Source organism: Halichoeres trimaculatus, unplaced genomic scaffold (assembly GCF_033239565.1).
Source record: "Halichoeres trimaculatus isolate MK-OKI-2021-1 unplaced genomic scaffold, fHalTri1.1 fHalTri1_scaffold_12, whole genome shotgun sequence".
In the NCBI taxonomy this organism is placed as follows: Eukaryota; Metazoa; Chordata; class Actinopteri; order Labriformes; family Labridae; genus Halichoeres; species Halichoeres trimaculatus.
In genome coordinates this window covers 25,204,814-25,223,980 of record NW_027437190.1, presented here as the reverse complement: position 1 = coordinate 25,223,980, position 19,167 = coordinate 25,204,814, and the positions used below count along the sequence as shown (strand labels likewise).

At 44.9% G+C, this 19,167-nt stretch overlaps 1 protein-coding gene across 1 annotated transcript in view; it reads left to right on the top strand.

Annotated features, from left to right (window-relative positions):
• The window catches only part of LOC141801451 (forkhead box protein O6-like), a 34,517-nt gene extending 15,921 nt beyond the window's left edge, over positions 1-18,596 (top strand). Inside the window, exon 2 of the mRNA XM_074684505.1 lies at positions 14,504-18,596. Within this exon, the coding sequence (XP_074540606.1) occupies positions 14,504-16,210 (1,707 nt within the window). The 3' untranslated portion in view covers positions 16,211-18,596. The remainder of the gene's footprint in view (positions 1-14,503) is intronic.
• The last annotated feature ends 571 nt before the right edge of the window (positions 18,597-19,167 follow it).

Sequence of the window (19,167 nt, the reverse complement as noted above, 5' to 3'; positions counted from 1 at the left end):
TGCAAGTGTGATGCAGGTGCTATGATGGGTTCTATAAGGTTAACACCAATGAAAAAGCCAAATAAATGGGCTTTTCAGACCGAATGTTTCTCTTGTGCCAATCTGTATGCATGTTTATTTTTAATGTTAAAGAGGCATTTTAACAACAGTCCTGAGGGTTCGAAGTGATACTGGGGCCCGCCTCAAGTAGAACTTTGGTTTTCCCGTTAAATTTGGCACTCAAATTTGAGCTTTGCTGAAGAAGTTTCTCTGATCACAGCAGGGCTCATAATTCTTCTCCATGCCTTATTGACATTTGTTTTATGCATCAGATCTTGGGGCAAATATATTCAAAATGGATTTTACTTTTTTAAAAAAGACAAAGTTCTTGATGGCGCTTTCTTTTTTATTTTTTGGCCTTGTGGCTGTGACACATTCACCCCTGCACTTGGCGGGTCACATGTTCTGTGCATATACTCACATGCCAGTTTCATTTCTGCATCCCCGCCATCTACAAACCTTCAATCTTCCAGCAGAGCTGGCATCAGGCCAGGCTGTTCTGTTGTCATCAGCAGGGCTATAATGCTAAACTACACTCACAGCAGGTGCCAAAACTCGGCTCACAAATGTTTCGCTGGGACAAATGTATTACAGAATTGGCCTAATCTGTGTGTGATGAATGCTGCTACAGCACTGCAAACAGATGGATCCCTGAACCTGAAAAACCTTGTCTGAGCAAGCAAACTAGTAGAGATTTAGCACTTGTGCTAACACAGCTAGCTTTGTTGAAGCTGTTCTGTTTGTTAAATGTCAGGCATGTTGATTCTGGTATTCAGCATAGGGCATCACAGCACAGGTCACAGACCTGCAGGGATGGATAGAGATCAGAGGGATCACTGAGGAAAGAGAGTGAGGGGAGTGACAGTGGAGCTGTAGACGGATGGCAGTGGATGTGAAGCATACTGACACAGAAAGTGACACATGAGTAGATGCATTGATAGGTAAATGTACAAATGAATGAGCGCATGACTGAAGGAGCTGGAGGCTTGCACGAAGAAGGATGAAGTGAAAAAGGAAGAAAGTGAGACGAGCTGATGTCCTACATGTGTTGAACACTTGTTTCACCTTGCTGCAGTCAAGAGTAGGTCAACTACACTGAGGCCTGAGAAGGAGAAGAGCCATGCAATGCAGAGTGGGTGAAAATGGGAGCAATGGGCTGGAGTGGAAAGATGCAAGACGGAGAAATAGGATGGATAAATCTGGAAGTGGGGAAATGAAAAGCTGCATTGCACCGCGCTTAAGTGAGGGCACGGCTCGAGAGATATGGGGAGGGACAGAGAGGGTCAATCAGAGATGCAGGGAGAAAAGGGGGAAAGATGGATGGATAGAGGGAGTGTGACAGAGGGGAGGAAAAGTGACAGAGGAGGGGGTCTTCGATGTGGATTGCGTGACTGAGAGGAAAGTGCACTGCTGTGTGTGTAATGCTCTCAAGACGGATATTAAGACGCACTGCCCCGACTCGCACAGTCAGTGCCCCTCTCTCCCCTTTACTCCTTTACCCTCCTCCATTCTGCTCCCTCTCTCGCTCCCTCTGTGTCCACTAATGATCCCCGCGTCCTGCCACACTGCCAGGCTGAGTGATGCCCACTGACAGCAGCATTCAGGCGGAAACGCTGCAGCCCCCCCCTTCCAGGAGTGCTGTGACACACACACACACATACACACACATGATCTACAGAGGTGTAGCACTTTCTCACATACATGTATCAGCTCATGCAAAGCTGCTGACAGATGTGTATTTGTGTGTGTGTATGTGTGAGTATGTGACCATCACCCTCTCTGCACACACACTCACAGAAGCCATCAGTGGGGCTCACAGTCACGCACATACTGTAAATATGCCTCCATCCAGCCGCATCTGTCTTCAGGAATTTGGATGTGATGGATAGATGTGGGCCATGGAGGTAATCACAAAGGTACAGCTGGCTCGATAATGATGCTACCAGTTTCTCTTTTTTGGCCTGAGAGGTTGATGACGAATGGATTTGTAGAGGTGGACATGCAAAAATGAGAAATAAATAAATACAAATAATTGATTTTTTTTTTTTAAATAATGACTTACAACAGACACCAAATTATCTGCTCTGAAAAACTAGGACAGAATATTGTTCTTGCAGTCACACAGTATCTCACTAAAGTTAAAAAATTCTAACACTGCATATGGAATCCACTTTGCTTTGCAATTTAAATGACATATTAAAGCAAAAGAGTGTTAAATGCAATGAAGTGTTCTGTAGGAGAAATGAAATAGAGGATCGCTCTTGACCCCAACCTTTTCGAGTACAGCGAGCACTGAAAATGCAGTTCCTTCGTAAAGGTTAATTCTCCTCTCAGTTCCTCCTTTTTTTATTCCTAGAGTTGCAAGTCAAAGCAGGACAGTAGCCCATGGCTCTGCTGGTTTGCATGGAGCATCCTACATGGGTGGCATTTGTAAGAAGGAAACAGAAGTCGGTAATCGTAGCAAACCTGTTTAAAAATAAAGCATGGGTGTCCTTGAATATGTCTGCTTTTGACTGCTGACAAACATAAAAAATAAATTTCAAGGCAGTTTTAGGTGTCAGATTTTGTATCCAGGCACAAATTAACAGATGGGCTTCAATCACGCTTAATTACTTAGTCATAAAAGCATAAATTTAAATTCCCTCCGACCAAATAATCTAAAGGTTGAGAAAACACCAAGAAAGCAGCAGAAAAATTGGCACTATTAATTTCAGGATCACAGTGTCTGTGAGGTAATAATGTCAAAGTGGTTTGCCAAGTGTGGCTAAGGTTAGCATAGCTAGCAACACCAGCTGTTAATGTCCACTTTTGCAACCAACAAAACTTTATCTCTGTTTTCTAGATGAAAATACTCCCAAACTGTGTTTTACGAGAAGCCGTCTGTTAGATAATAACCAGATTCATCAATATATAACTATAACACCTTTTAAATATTCATCTAAACGAAGACGAAGCACGTTTTTTATAGTAAACAAAAAGGTCTACTCAGTCAGTTATTGTTGTACAGTAGAAAGAGCAATTTAAATGCACTATAAAGTGTTGCAAGATTCACATTTGTATCCCACCAAACTGTCACTTTTTAAAGATCTCATCCTGCTGGCTCAACCCTGTATGCACTACATATACAATTACCTTGCAGAAGCAGTGTACTAAATTTGATCCTAATGCTTCGCACAGGAAGAAGTTCATTCTAAATGGACAGAGATCATTTTCTTTAGAAGAAGAAATAGAAAACAGCCTCCCCATCACTTTCCCATCATCCAGTCTCTTTCCATTCCCATACTTTCCCGCCATAATCCAACCGATCCAAGCAGAGGTCCCGATCCCGACTGCTGAGGAGAGGTTAGGAATTAGGTCACAGCATCTCACTCCTCTAATTAGATGCCTTGAATGTATGCATGTCTGTGCATGGGTGTCTGTATGTGCGTCTGTACGCTGGCTGTGCTTAATCCTTACGTGGCCTCTATGGTAATGGAGAGTTTTGCAAGACGCCGTTAACCCGCATTTCCCCCCTTTCTCTCTACATGTTATGAAAAATGGTTCTGACGTCAGTGCTCAAAAAAACGATGCTGAGGAGAATTGCCAATGATGAAGATACAGATGAAAACTCTTCCCCCCCCAGGGGTGAAAGAACGGGTCAAATTCAGCCATAAAAGATGCATGTGGAGCACTGGCGTTCCCAAAGAACAAGCTCCAGTTGAGAGGGCGCTTTGGCCTACACACCCCAGGTTGCTGGGAGGTTAGGATTCAAGCCTTGAGTGAGATGTAACTTTAACTCCTCTGTGGAAGTAAATGGCACTTAAAGGAGAAGAGCTCTGTTTCCACGCGGGGGGCGAGAAAAAACATACCTGCATCTTTAGTTTTAATGTCGACCTATGTTTATGTCAGGATGTGTGCGTTGGTTAACATAACTAAGGAACTGACATGCTTGTAAAAACCTGCATGAGTCATTTTGAAGTTTTTATGCCCTGAAATCTTTGTACATCAGCTCAGTGGGGTGTGAGCAAAGGGCAAAGGGGTAAACAACCGGCCTGCAGTGTGAGGAGAGGGGATAAATATGAGAGATCATGGAGAATTTTCTTATTATGTGTGTTAGTGTGTGTACAGGCATGCAAGCCTTGGCCCGAGAGAGTGTGTGTGTGTAGGAGGGGAGTAAGATAGAGAAAGTAGCGCAGGGCTAGTCTTAATTAAGTTTTCAGGAGGCTCTTAAAAGGTCATGGCACGCCTCTGCACCCCTCACCACCCAAATTTCACTTTCCCCCTCTTTCTCCCTATCCTCCTCCCCCTCCCGCACCTCCCCGCTTGCGATCTATCCAGTCATCAGCCCCCCATCTGTGCACATTAGCCATTCATGAACACACTCATTAGGGTGGGAGTTTGAAGCGATTGTGTTCACTAGTCTGCGGCTGGAGCGTGGCGATTAATATTTCAGCGTCTCCCGTTGAGGAGCTGAGAGCAAGTTTGGCCCTCTTAGGCTGGGAAGAGCAAGCGAATGAGAGGGGGAGAGAAAGAGTGCATCAACGCTCCTTTCTACCCCCACAAATCCTCCTCCTCCTCTTTGCCCCTCTCAAACAACAACTTACAGTACGTTGCCCCCCTATTTCCATTTATTGCATACACACTCATGGTTTGGATACACACTTTTGCCCACACACACTCAAGACCCTAACTCAAACTGACTTAATTGGGCTCTTTTTGTTTCAGGAAATGCAGACAGGCGGGAGAGATGAGGGGGTAAATCCTGTCTTTTCTTGTCCCCCGTCTCCTTATTCCTCTCAGTTGGTTAGAAGTGTCTTTTTCTCTCCCTATCCTTCATGTTCTCTCCTTACAAACATTGAGTCAGTCGAGCTGGGGTCGGGGTAAAAGAGGCTGAGGTGGGTGGTATTCTTAACTCTTTGTAGCCACACAGTGTTCATTCAAACCAGATCAATAATCTCCTTCATTCGTACGATACACCGCTGCTTGGAATTTGAGGTGAACAGGAGCATCATGGGTTATCAGGGAGTCGATATTTGAAGCAGAGCACCCGAATACAGAAATCACTTTGACCCTACGGTTGAGATCATGTTCTTGATTTCACAAGTGTGCTCCTCTTGAGGTCATGTCCACAGTGATGTGGATTGATTTTAAAACATTATTATTTTCTGCATTTTGGTTTACACTGTGGCAAAACTTTTCAGCAAAAGTATAAAAGTTGATCTTGTTTTGTTACATAGTGAGTTCTTTTTTCTTATTAAGTGTTAATGTATTTCCTTTCAGTCCCTTTTTTTCCAGTTTTCAATGTCCTTTGTTGTTGTTGAGCCTGACGGCACTCTTTTGTTTTCCTCTTTGGGTTTATAAAGCAAAACTTTAATCTTGTTGAGAAGCATAAGTGTCTTGAACATGTCCAATAAAAAACGTGCAAGCAATCTTGTATTTTTAGACTGAACACATGTACATAATTAACTCCAAATGATGCTGTGAAGCAAGAGTTAGATAAGGCTGTTTTTTTCTAATCCTTAAAGTTTTTTGAGACTTTCTCAAGCAATGTCTTTTTTTATATATGGGACCATGTTGGCCCTAATGGATCAATTTAGAATGAAATCTTCCCTGCTTCTGACTTTTATCCCTCCCAAGAAAGAAGACAAGTCTACTCATGATACTCACTGAGCTGCTCAATTCAATTAAAGAGTGACATGGATTGTATGTAAAACTTATATCAAATATTAAATGACAAAAAAAGTAATAAAATACAAATCAATCTCAGAGACAATCAAAAGCTTCAAAACTAAGTGTCCGCTTTCATTGCAAAAGCTTTAGAAGTTGTCAAAATGGTACACAAGTGCTTTTGACAGCTTCAGTAACATGTTACATTTGTAGTCATCAATCACAATTAAATCACAACTTGACAGTCCAACAACAGATATTTAAGAATATTTGCGCAACATCAACTCTGATGAAAACATGAAATAAGGGATCACAGAAGCCCCTTTTTGGTTAGACAACTAAAAAGAGAGGACTTGTATTGGGGGTGAAGAGTTTGGGAAGACATGCAACAAATTGTTGAGCCCAGGCGTTGAACCAGTGGCCACTGCTATGAGGCCTATAGTTTCTGTATTTGGGGTGCTCACTTTAACTGCTTGTACAACAGTGCCCCCAGTGGTCCATTTTACTTTATAATTCTGCGGCTGCCCTGTGACCAAGCTCCACCATCACTACACTGCCTCACGCTGCACCCTACTAGGGTTTAAAGCTCCTGTGAGGAACTTGTATGTGTTGATTTTGGTCCTCCCTTTGGACAAAGTGACTGCAAATATTTGCTGACATTGTCCTGTACATGCATTGGTTGTATTTTATGACAGTAAAATCTCATCCTCTTTCTCTTTAAGAGTCAAATGTATCACCCATTGTGGAAAAAGTACAAAGATGCCTAATTTGTAGCATGCTGTACATCACCTGAGCTGACACCTGGCCTTTGGCAGAGGTTACAGTAAATCAACTGCCAAAATATAGAAATTTTCATCTGTCTTGTTTGCTTTTGTGAGTCACAGAAAGGCATCACTGTAAAATTAAGTCAGATTCTTATAGGAGCTTTGATATTGGAGCATAATGTGTCATTTTATATGGAGATGAGGAAGCATGGCAGGTGCAATGCATTGGGGATAGCACATGGCTCACTTACGAACACACTCAAACACACACACACACACACACACACACACACACACACACACACACACACACACACACACACACACACACACACACACACACACACACACACACACACACAGCAGTGCTCTGTCAAATTGGCTCCTACGCATCCTTTGCATGGAAAACTTTTATGAAATACTATGGTTGCAAAAGTTTTGTGTACTCATTCATAGCTAGTGGAGAAAAATATCTTCACAATATGTCTTATCCCCCAGTATGGTCCTTTATAATGTTTCAGGCTATACAGGGGGGGAAGAGAAGGCATTAGTACAACATATTGTTAGGCTTTACTGTGCTGTTTAACGGCTCAAGGATGGGAGCTGCTGCTGAGGGTCAAGGTTGGTACAGGAAGAAGCAGTTACAGAGAGAATGGGCTCCATATGGCCTTTAAATACATACAGTGTCTGTAATTCATGTCCCTGTAATTCTCTAACAAGACCCTCTCTAACTACTCTTTGTTCCCCCCATTCTTTTTTGTTCCTCACCCACCTCTGCCCTCTTATCTCCTCCCCCTACACATACTATCTACACCCCCTCCAAACTCTCTGCTTTTTTATTCAAAGCATACCGTTCTCCATCTTCTTCTCGATATAGGTGTGCAAATAAGTGGGAGTGTATGAGTTGTGCGTGTGTAAGTGGAAGTCTGCAGCCTGAAGTGTTGCAGGAATTCACGGGGAGCAGCGGTTGGTGTGGCGCGCACTGACGGCTAATGAAGTTCCTCTGCACCTCATAGCCCTATTAAACCGCTGCCCCCTACCTCTACCCACTTCACCCCCCCCTCTTGCCTTGTTTCTCCCCGAGGGAGAGAGTTGGCAGGGAGCAGGCTGGCTGCTATGGCAACAACAAGGAACCCTCCCTCTCCCACAGGTCTCCTTAGCAACTGGTAGCTTGGCATTGCGGTAATGAGCGTGCCCGGTGTGCCAGGCTTTTGTGTCATGTTTGCGTGTGTGTGTGTGTGTGTGTGTGTGCAGTGTACAGGAGGGGGAGAATTTGTGCACAGGTGTGTGTGTGTGTGTGTGTGTGTGTGTGTGTGTGTGTGTGTGTGTGTGTGTGTGTGTGTGTGTGTGTGTGTGTGCTTGAGCATGTAAGAGTGGTTGTTTGATACAGTTTGCCAATTTAGGTGAGAGTTAAAATGTGTGATTACAAAGAGATGTGAAGCCTTTTCTTGGTAATAGTCCAAAATTTTTTGAAGCTCATTTTATTAAAACGTAACCAAATTGGCACTTGACTGAATCTACTTCTTGTCTCTGTCTCTGGGAGTGTGTGTGTGTGTGAGTGTTTTGTATTCTGCAGATGTGTGCCTGTTGTTCTGTGTATTTGTGCGATATTTTGTTCTTGTCTGTGATTGCGGTCATTCCTCTCTGTACTGTAAAATTGAAGCAATTAAAAAGATGATCGGATGAATTCTGCATGCCATGAGCATGGCTGCCTAAGAGTTTGCTGCTCTGCTGAAATTAAATTAAACGCCGAGAATGATGTTTATTAAAGTGTGATCAGAGGTGTGCACTGACCTTTAGAATGTGGGAAATGAGATTCTCATTGTTATGAATGAGATTATGTGGAGGCTGAGTGTGAAAAAAGCCCGGGCCTGCATTGGTTCCATTGTTGGCCGACAGTTTCTTTGTATATAGCAGAGGGAGGTTTCAATATAATCAAATCCACACTGTGCCTGTTGGCTATTAAATGGACTGATACACAAATATAGACACACAGGCACTCACATTAATGCAGATTGACTTGAGCACACATGCGTATCTTGCCGATCTCGTAAAAAGAGCTGTAAAAGCCTCTCCAGAAACGTGTTGGTCTTTAACAAAAGCATGGCAAGCCCAGTGGAAAATGTTAGTTTGCTCCCTAGACGAGGTGCGAAGTGCGAGCAGGCGGCCGGCCCCACAGGTGGCCCAGCCCAAACACCTGTTGTGTGAATTCTCTGTGGGAGTGTGCGAGCACTGCCTACCTTGCGGGCCCCAGTAGTCAAAAAAAAAAAAAAAAAAGACACACACCACACCCAGGCTATACTGTCACATGTGCCCACACCAACTCTGAGGCTCCTCATTTGTGCGTGGGAGTCAGACATGATGCCCAGATTGTGTCCCCTTTGTGCCCACCGGAAACACTCAGCTGTCCCTGGCATCAGGCGAGCGGATTTTCCGATCCCCTGTCCGGGTCTCAGATGCTCGACTAATCTGTCAGCATCTATTTTTACTCACCAAAGCCGCGGCAAGCCCTTCCCTATCCCACACCCTGCCACCCTGATGCCAACCTTCCCCTGGCGCCAGGGTGGGCACGGCTGATGACTCGCCAGCCATTGGATGCAATTAGTGCACAGTCAGGCAGGAATCCCCTACCAACTCCATTACACCCCTCTCCACAACCACTTCCTGATCTAAGGCTACCAGACACACTGCCACACACTTGCTTTCCATTTTAAGCCTTTTTATAAATGGCACTCCTGCAGCGTTGTGGAATAATAGGGTCGAATACAGAGCACCTTTCACAGTGCTTGAATCACTCTACTGTGCAAACTCGGTCTATTCGAGTACAATAGCAGCCAAGGGAATGCACATCTGAATTGCACCTGTTCATGTTTGGCGCTGAGATTAAGTGAGAGTTAGACTGTAATAGGACAACTATTGGTGAAAAGCCCTTTGGAAACTCAGGCCCACTTTAGCCCTTCTATAATGAACCTATATGGAACCCTGAAATTGTGGCCTTTTCCACCAAAAGCACATTTATTTGACAAGAAATTACAAATGCTGCCAATCCTCTGAGACTCCACAGTGATACATCGAGATAGATGCATTTCCTAATCCCAGGTTTATTTCCTCCCCAACAAGGGCTGCAATGTGCCTCGCATGCCAATGCAGTCGTGACCACTGCTGTGGAGGCGATGATGGCATGTGGCAGAGAAGTAACTGTTTCTCACCTCCTAATAAAAGAGAGTCCTTTTTAATCTTTTCAATTTGATTGCATTCCAAAAACAGGCCTGTCTGCCCATCTGTCTCTCTTAAAGAAGCCTCCTAAAGGGATTTTAATCATCTGACTCTCGGCTTCTCAGGCAAATAGCTACATCTCTCTCTCTCGCACACACTGTCTCTCCTTGCCTCTCTGTTAGACACATACACACACCAACAATTTCCAATTTCTTCCTTGTACTCACTGTCATAGTCTCACTTGTCTTCTCTCACTCTCTGATACACCATATCGTCTTAGCTCTATTGTGCCATATCTGAGCAGCCATTAGGCCCTTCAGTCCCTCTTCAAGGCCCCCTCAGACACATAAAATTCCCCCTACCCTGTCCCCATTAATCCACATGGCTCTAAATTCTTTATTTCCCTTCAAAGGGGACAACGCGAGCCGTGACATCAATCATGGAAAGCGAATATTTAGCCGGCGCTAATTTCCACCAATAGCCTGGAGACAGGCTTAGCTGACAAAACTCATTCCTTTCCTGAACAAAACTGCTTGTGTTGAAACCTCCCCTCCCCCTGATCCCTCCTGCCTTCTGCACAGGCAAAAACAGCATCACAATAAACACAGCTAGTGCTTCTGTTACTCCCCCTTGATTTAGGCTTATCAAATGAATGTGCACCACAGAGGGATACCCTTTGACAATACATAATGGCTCCATTCTGCATGAAATGGTTTGGTAATACCAGTCGAGTGTGGCAAACGGCTTTACCCGGTGCCACTACAAGAACAGCTGCTGTGTTCTTAGCTGGGCAAGCGCACCACGCTGCTTCACCCTTGAGGTTGTTTGAATCGGGTGAGTGGTTTCTTTTTTGCTGGTTCCCAGACCCCACTCACAGTCCTTAGTTCCTCACTCAGTTCTGTTTGAATGAGTGCACATTTGCCACAAGATGGGTCCTATAAACCGTTTGACCTGTTTCCTCGCCCCTCTCTGTGTGTGAGTGTGTGTGGGTGTGTGAGCGGGAAAAAAACCCTGAGTGTGTTCCGATGGGGGACTAATGGAGGGGGAAGGGGTTAGTGTGGGGCATTTTGAGGGCACCCCTTTGTGTAGCTCGGAGGGGCCCCTTGCGGTACCTCTACATTCCCACCCCTTACGCCCAGGCCCCTCCACCTCCTGCTGTACCTCCCGCCACAGCTGCCTACCATGCCAGTCAGTAAGGTTATCCCAGATGAACCATATGACCCAGCATAACAACCTCTACCCTCATTCTACGACTCAGGTCACAATGCTAAAGCTGGACTGACAGCTTAGGAGAGGCAGAGATGTGTTGGAACCTGAGCCACTGTGTGCAAGTGGGCATAGTCACTTCACTCACAAGCTTGCGGCAGTTAGACACTATATCAGATCAGTAAGGATATGGTATATTGAGCACCCATATTGGCCTCATAATGCAGGTAGATTGTGTAGCTAGTCAGACCTTGATGTGTGCTAAGCCTCAGCACTGATAGCCATTAAACTTCATTGATTCCCAATGCTAAATAGGCCTCTCCAGTGCCTGAATCAAACAGAGTTTCAAAGGGCGGGGGAACAGTACAGCAATGGATCAGTATTGTATGTTTTCCAAGAGCCAAATAAATGGTTCTTAAGAGGTTATTTATGGATGAATGCCAGGAACCTCTCTGTGCTATCAACAAATCCTGAACAATAATCTATTGGACCAAATTCAAGCAAGGAATGTCTGACTGAACACCTTATTTCTTGTAAGAGAAAAAACCCTCTAACTCATCCAGCACTGTGTTCCGGGAAAAAGTGTCAGCATGTCAGATTTGCTCAAAAAGATCCTAAGCTGTTAATCTGAGGACAAAGAGGACTAAACTGAGGCTTGCTATCTATTGTCTACACATCTAAATCAGCTATCAGGATTTTAAGGCCTTAACGAGAGTTGAACCTAAGCTGATTGTTTCCTTGCGACCGAGAGAACCTTGTTCATCCTAATTGGCTTTGATTGGTCCATAAACTACGACCCTTATCCTCTTTCACTTTATGGCCAAATTAACCCCTTTTAGTCTGATTTATGCTGCAGACCGAGGACGAAGGTGGGTGTCCCTGATAACAAAACAAAGAAGTCACCCAGGTACTTATGACTGTATTTTCTTTTCAGAATTATTGAACCAGGCAGTGCATCTTTCTGCGTAAGCCCAGCCACGGCTTCATTCATTATTTAGAGCCCTCTCCACCAGGCCCATTGTATTAAAGGGGTATGATTTGAATAGGAAGTAGCTTCCTGGACCCAGGCGTGTGATGTGTGTGTTCCTCTCTGTCATTGTATGTTTCTGTGGGCTTCATCCGTCTGCCTCGGCAAGCCAGGGGGCTGAAAGAGAATTTCCATTTTATGAATATTTAATACATAATAAAGTTTTCAATTTTATTCTACTCAACCCGTAGGAGTAAAAATGTGGCAAAGCCAACCCTCAAGGACGGAACAAAGAGGAAAGGTAGTTCATTCATCGGAGGCATCAGAACTCTGGTTAACATCAGTTTATAGCCTTAGAAATCATCCATTAAAATGCACAGACACATAACTATAGGTTAACACTGCAGAAGGGTTTTTCTATTTCCCCTCCCCCTGTAATGCAAACTTCCTCTATGCTGCAGTATGATTGGATCATAGTATATCCGGACAGCCTGCTGTGTCTGTGGTGACCTGGCATGGCTCTGTGTGAGACACCCAGCTGGGAGTGCCCCTGAATCAACTTGGGATTAGCCCAGGATTGTCTGGGATTACTCGGGATGGAGAGGGATTAGTGGTGACTGCTTGTTTCAGGGGCGTGAGGGCCATAGGCTGGCCAAATTGCCCCTGACTCAACTCAGGAAACAGGAGGCAAACAGAACCTTACCTACAGTGGAACCACCTGCAACCTGAGCTATTCTTAGATTCTTGAGTGCACACATGCATGCATGGGCAAACAGGAGGACAATGAAAAATGTGATTAGAAAAAAAAGAGAAAGAAAGTCCATGACAGGGCAAGCAGCTAGTGATGATGATAATGATGCCACGGCTGGCTACCATTCGAAATCTCTCAAATCTCTCTAGCAGGTGGATTCATCAGATAAAGAGGGTTTGGGATGATGACAAATCCCTCCAAGTTCAATGGGGCGGCTCTTCGCTCATACAGAGATAAAATCGTGATTTGAATCAGACAGGTCACACTGAGTTGCAGCAGGAAGTGGTCGAGCTCCCAGAGAGATGCCCCATTTTTAACTGGCATTGGTGGAATGGCATGAAAGCTTACATATGTTTTAATTCAAGCATGCACAGGACTTGATGGGGCTGATTTGGAGTGGTATGTTAGGTGGATGATCCAGCCAGGGTGAGACAGGGAGTTGGCGCGGCACGTAGAGAAGCCGTCAGAAGCAGGGAGCGGGCATCCCCTGCGGACCTGCACTGCCGAGATGAAAGGCTGTTTAGTGTTGGAGCAGCAGCATCAAACAACCGCCTCCTCTTGCATCCTTTCCCCCATCCCCCACTCTCCCTCAATCTCTCACTCTCTTGACTCTCACCACAATATGATATAGTTCTGCTGTTGCACGTTTACCCGGTTGTCATGGTTACCCGATGCTGGAGGTGTCACAGCGAGATAACCCAAGGAGGCATTCACAGATCACCTGAATTCAGTTCGCCTCCCATTTATGTGTTCTCTGCCGCAATTTGATTTATTTGTTTCCCTGCCGTGCAATTCAATGTGAATACAAATAATCTGCAACATAATAGAGACAGAGATGTGTGAGAACCCTTCAATCTGAAACAATCCATTGTACTAGTATATTCCTACACCACAGGAGGTGCTTTTCATTTGATATTTTTTTGCTGGAGCGTCAAAATGTCTTGCGTACAATGAAGAGCACAATTGCAATGACAGACTCTGTTGCACATCAGGATCCTTCAGCCTTCAGCAAAGCATGAGATGTAAATGATAATAAAAAAAACTATATCCCAAGAAATACTAAATCAGTCACTGCACTTGCTAGCGTAGAAGATAATGGGAAAGTAATTGGTGACACAGAATAATTGAAGGCAAAAGGACTGAAAGCAGAAGTGGAAAATGACTTGTGTGCAAAGTAGTGTGAGAAAGAAAACAAAGGGAAATAAAGTTACAGAATATGGTAGTACTCTGTAACAAAAGAGAAAGGGGGAGCTGTGATAAAGAGAACAAGGGAGGGAGAGGGAGATAGGCAATGAAGGTAGATGTCAGAGGGTGGGATACATCCATTAGCCTTCCTTGCTCCTGGCTCAATCTTGTGACACATCCCCCACCTATTCAAGCTATGAGAGCGAAATAGACAGAGCTGGCACTGAGCCAGACTGGCACAGACTTCAAACATACAGTACGCCCAACCGCAACAGCTTACATTAGCCCTGCTGAAAGGGAAAGTAGAGGAGGACAGATGGATTGATGGATATGAAAGTGGGAGGATTGATGTACTTGAGCAGAGGGTCTCAAGACTGAGTTTCAGGTCATTTGGGGTTAGTTTGAGGCTGACAGGGCCTTGCTTGGCTGTAGCTATTCGCACACTGAGTGCTCTTTTAGTTTTTGACTGGCTGACACTGATTGCATAGAGCGCTATGAGTTCAACTTTCTTAAGGTCTGCATGTCTAATAATAGGCTTTGAAGCAAGTATGTATGGAAAAAAAGAGACACCTATGATTTTTTGTTAGGCTTCTCTGTATTCTTTTTAATTTAAAACATTTCCTCAGATATTTAATGCAAATCTTGAGTATATTTAACTCGTTGTTGTCCTGTGAAAAAAAGGTGAACTTACTCACTGTGCGTCTCTCTCTCCCTCTCATCCCTCTGCAGAACTCCATCCGACACAACCTTTCCCTCCACACACGGTTCATCAGGGTGCAGAATGAGGGAACAGGGAAAAGTTCTTGGTGGATGCTGAACCCAGATGGAGGCAAGATGGGAAAGGCCCCCCGCAGGCGAGCTGTTTCCATGGACAACAGCACCAAATACCTGAAAAGCAAAGGCCGCATTAGAGGCAAAAGGGTTGGCCGTCCTGGGATAGGAGCAGCGTCTGCTGTGGTGGGTCTACAGGGCTCCCCTGAACATGGCAGCCCACCACGAAAATGCCTCCCAGGCTCTGGGGGTACAGCTGGGACGGATGGAGAGTTTGATGCTTGGACTGACCTCCATTCCAGAGCAAGCTCATCAGCTTCCACCCTAAGTGGGCGTCTGTCGCCTATTCTTGCAGAAGGAGAGCCAGAGGAACCAGAAGAAGGTGGCCTGTCCTGCTCCACTTCCCCCCATTTGTACCCCTCACCAACCAGTGCCCGCTCTCCATCAATTGGGACAGGAAATCGTTGTCCCCCCTTAGAGCAGCTGCCTCAGCTTGCCAACCTGACAGGTGCCATCAGTCTGGATGAGCAGCTGATGGAGGATAGTTATCATCACCTTCACCCACCACAGCAACACCAGCAGCACTCAGCCGTTGGAAGACACAAGCACCAAACTCCTGTCTACCACTACACTTCTGGTGTGAAAGGGCAGAGCCCCTATGGTGCAAGTATTTATGGTACAACAGGCATGGGAATACTGTGCCATCACTCACCCATGCAGACCATTCAGGAGAACAAGCCAGCGAGCTTCTCTGGAACCATGCGAGCATACTCCAGCACCAACGCCCTTCAGAGTCTGCTAACAGGGGGTCCAGCAGGGCAGCAATACTGTTCTAAGGACATGATGCTGGGACAGGACAGGGACAACCACCCAATGATGGGTCAAACTAGTAACGGAGTAGGCTCCAACCACCACAGCCACCATCCTGGCCACCACAACGGTCACAGCCACAATGGACCTCATACTCACAACTCAGCTCACAGCCATAACAGAACTCACAATCACAGTCGTAGTCACAACAATGTAACCAACCACAACCACAATTCACCTCACAGCCTCACTCACAACAGTCACAACCTCAGCCAGAGCCATAACAACACACCTCCCCGGGCTGCGGCCCTGACCCAGCGCGGCAACAGCAATCAGCTGCACACCTACACCCACAAAGCCCCCTACCTGTACAGCCCACCGTCACATGCACACCTCCCTGCCTCCACCACACTACCCCCAAATCCAGCCGGCATGCTCGGCATGCCTCAGGACTCCTGCCATGTGGCTGCTGCACCTCACCCCCGTCACAATCATTACCCTGACCCACAGCATCAAGGCATGACAAATGGACCATACCACCATGGGCAGGGAGTAGGGAATGGCAATGTTGGTACCAACTACCACAGCTATCATCAACCTCACACACTCGAGAGACTACCAGCTGACCTGGACATTGACATGTTCCATGGTAGTTTGGACTGCGATGTGGAGTCCATCCTCCTCCATGACATTATGGACTCTGGAGAGGAGATGGACTTCAACTTTGACTGCTCCCTAGCCCAGGGGGTGGGCATTGGCATGGGTATGGGCATGGGTGTGACCATGGGCATGGGGATGAGCGGTCTGGCTGGTCCACAGCAAGCCCACAGCAATCAGAGCTGGGTGCCTGGTTGAAGCCCATGAAAATACATCCTACCCTCTTAAGAAGAAAAAAAAAAAAAAAAGAACTACCCTCCCCATGAAGCACTGTGCTCAACTGTGACATTCCTGACTTGACACAGAGACTAAAGGACCAACACTCCCGTCTCTCTTTGTTGTCTTGACAATTTTTCTGTCACCCTATTCTCTTTTGATTTCCCTTCCCTCCCAAGAGCTGTAGCTCATGTCACATTAGGTTTTTATTCATATCAGCTATACTGTGATGACAATCTCTCAGCTGTGCTTGCCCAACATCGCTTCTCATCTACCATGAGAACTGAACTCTCAATGCACTTTACTGCAAGTGGGTCACATCTTTCAGTGCAAGGCGTTCACAGAGCAGCTCAGGCAGAACTTGGCATGTGTTGCAAGGTGGCTGCAGGATTTGACAAAAACAAATGAGGAATTAACAAACTGTGATGATAAAGTGTCAGATCTCCATACAAAGTTAATATTAGACTTAATTTCCTGTGCTGATGTTGTCAGTGGTGGGCACAACTGTTTCTTGCAAAGTCTTGCAAATCCAAAAATTGCTTTACAAAACTTAGAGTTAAAACCTTTTTACAAGACAAAACAACACAAAATTTCTACAGTTCTACAGTTTCATTTGTCCAAAGCATGTACAACACATTACATTATTCATTTAAAACAGCTGGTACTGCCTCATTAATTATCTTTTGAAAGCTGTCCTGCAGCCCTGTCGTTAACAGTGTAAAGTATGTTGTCCTTCTTGCTTTGACCTACCTGGTTACCACATTTCATTGATGCTCTTTTGCCACTGGCCACTAAATATTTTCAGTGCATCATTAAATGGAGTCTATCAATACTGGCAAGCATGCAATTTGGTGAATTAAAATGTCGTATCACCTTGTCTCACCTGGGCCACTCATGCCACTCTCTCCCTCTCTTTGTCTCTCCCTCTCTTTGTCTTTCTTTCTGCCTGCCAGTGGAGACAAAGTGACCATTCCTCACACCAAGCCATTAATGTGGGCTTGATTGAAATTCAGCATCTTGCTTTTAATCTCCAAAGTGATGCGGCAGCGATGCGTCATTATTGAGACTCTTTCGCATTGTCCTCCCATCCCTCACCCTGACCGTCCAGGTCTGCCGCTCACCTCGCCAACTTAATGTGCCAGGAAAGCAGGACAAAACCGTGATTAACGCCAAGTCCCTCTGCCTGCTGTCCTGCTCTGAGAAGGGCCAATGTCACTGTCCACTTGTCTGCTCACAGAGGGTACAAAAAGGTAAAGATGTAGAACAAAAGTCTATTGTTGCAGTGGGATCAATCATAGGCCTCAGTTACCATGCTCTTTGGTTGTGTGTGTCTGAAAACTGGTAGTGTATTTGTGTTGTAAATCCCTTTCATTATCTGTAATTTGTGTTCCCCTGCTTCCATGTCTTACCCTGAGCCTCAGATACTCAAAAAGGTGCAAAGGGAAAGGTTTAGGAAGAAAACAATCAATCAATCTGAGTGGCATGGGTCAATGTCAAAGGGACTGTAATGCCCCACAGCCATCGACATCTGTTTTTTGTGTGTTTATTCTGTTGTCTTGTAGTTGTTGTTGTAATGTTGAAATTCTAAGGACCAATGAAGACCGGGCTAAAACATCCACAGTGTACGAATGGATTTCAATGGTGAAATGATGTTGGTAGTGCAGTATGACCTTCCTACGCTCCGATACCGTGCATCCCTCCCACATGTGCTCTGCGCAATTGTCTCCGTGTTTTTGAGTGGGGGGAAGTCTAAAGCTTGATTCTCACTGGCCTTGAGAGAAAAAAAGAGGACACCCCTATTCTCTAGTTCCCTCAAGGAGACTCTCTGTGCTCGGTTTGTACCAAGTGCAGCACACAAAGGAAAAAAAGGGGTGGGGGGTAAGGGTAGGGTTGGGGTTATTATTACAGCCAAAGGTCAAGCACGTTGCAGACTATCAGACCTATTATTGAGGTGAATACTTTTATTTCAGGGCTTTTAGCCACGCCGGTTCCAGTTAATCTCCTTAAGGAAAATGCGTGGAATTTTCTAGGCGACTGGGCCTCACATAGCAGTTATGTTGAAACCTTTATGCTAAAGACATTTAGCAGTGCCCTGCCATTGGAAAGAGAGCTATAAATGATGTCTAATTCCTATATTTATTTATGGAAGAGATTGGTCTTTGTCACTCCTAAATGTGCTAGTTGTTCGAGTCAACTTCAATCCCCTTCCTCCTTTTTTTTCTCTGTTTTTAAAGATGTCACTCTCCCTTTGCCCCTTTACTGACTTTTAATTTTGTACAAAATCTATATATTAAGAATATTGTATAATAGTTTTTAAGATCTCAAAATAATAATAACAGTTTTGTTGTCTATTTCTTTTTTAAGAGAATGTATCTCATCATATGGTGACTGTTAAATAAATGAAATAAAAAAAATAGACTTTGTTGTTTTTGTGTGAGCTAACTATGACAATAGATGAGACCTTTTTCATACAATTAAAACTGTACTCGTTTTACATGCATGCAGACAACCCCTTTTGGCAGTTCTGTCTAACCAGCAAACCAAGACATTGTGTGGGAGGCAAGAAGAGAAGGCTGGATGAAAAACTGTTTTATAAAAAAAATGTACCTTTGCATATGGTGGGAATCATCTTCTGTGATACAGACTGCATGGCAAAGGAGAGAAATTGAACATGTTATGTGAGAAAGAGACAGTAAGTTACTGACAGATAAAGTAGTCAGGATTTGAGTAAAAAGTGTGTTTCTATATATGCATGCATGTGTGTGTATGTGTTTTATAGCTTTGTTTTGATCTATGAAGCAGTTCAGGTTGGCCACAGCTGCCCCAGTCCCATTGGAGGTGTTGCCACAATAGGAGTGTGCAGCTCTACAGTGCCATACTGCCAGGCCTCAGGGGAGCCCCCGCCTTTACACTCAGACTTGCAAGCACCACACATGCAC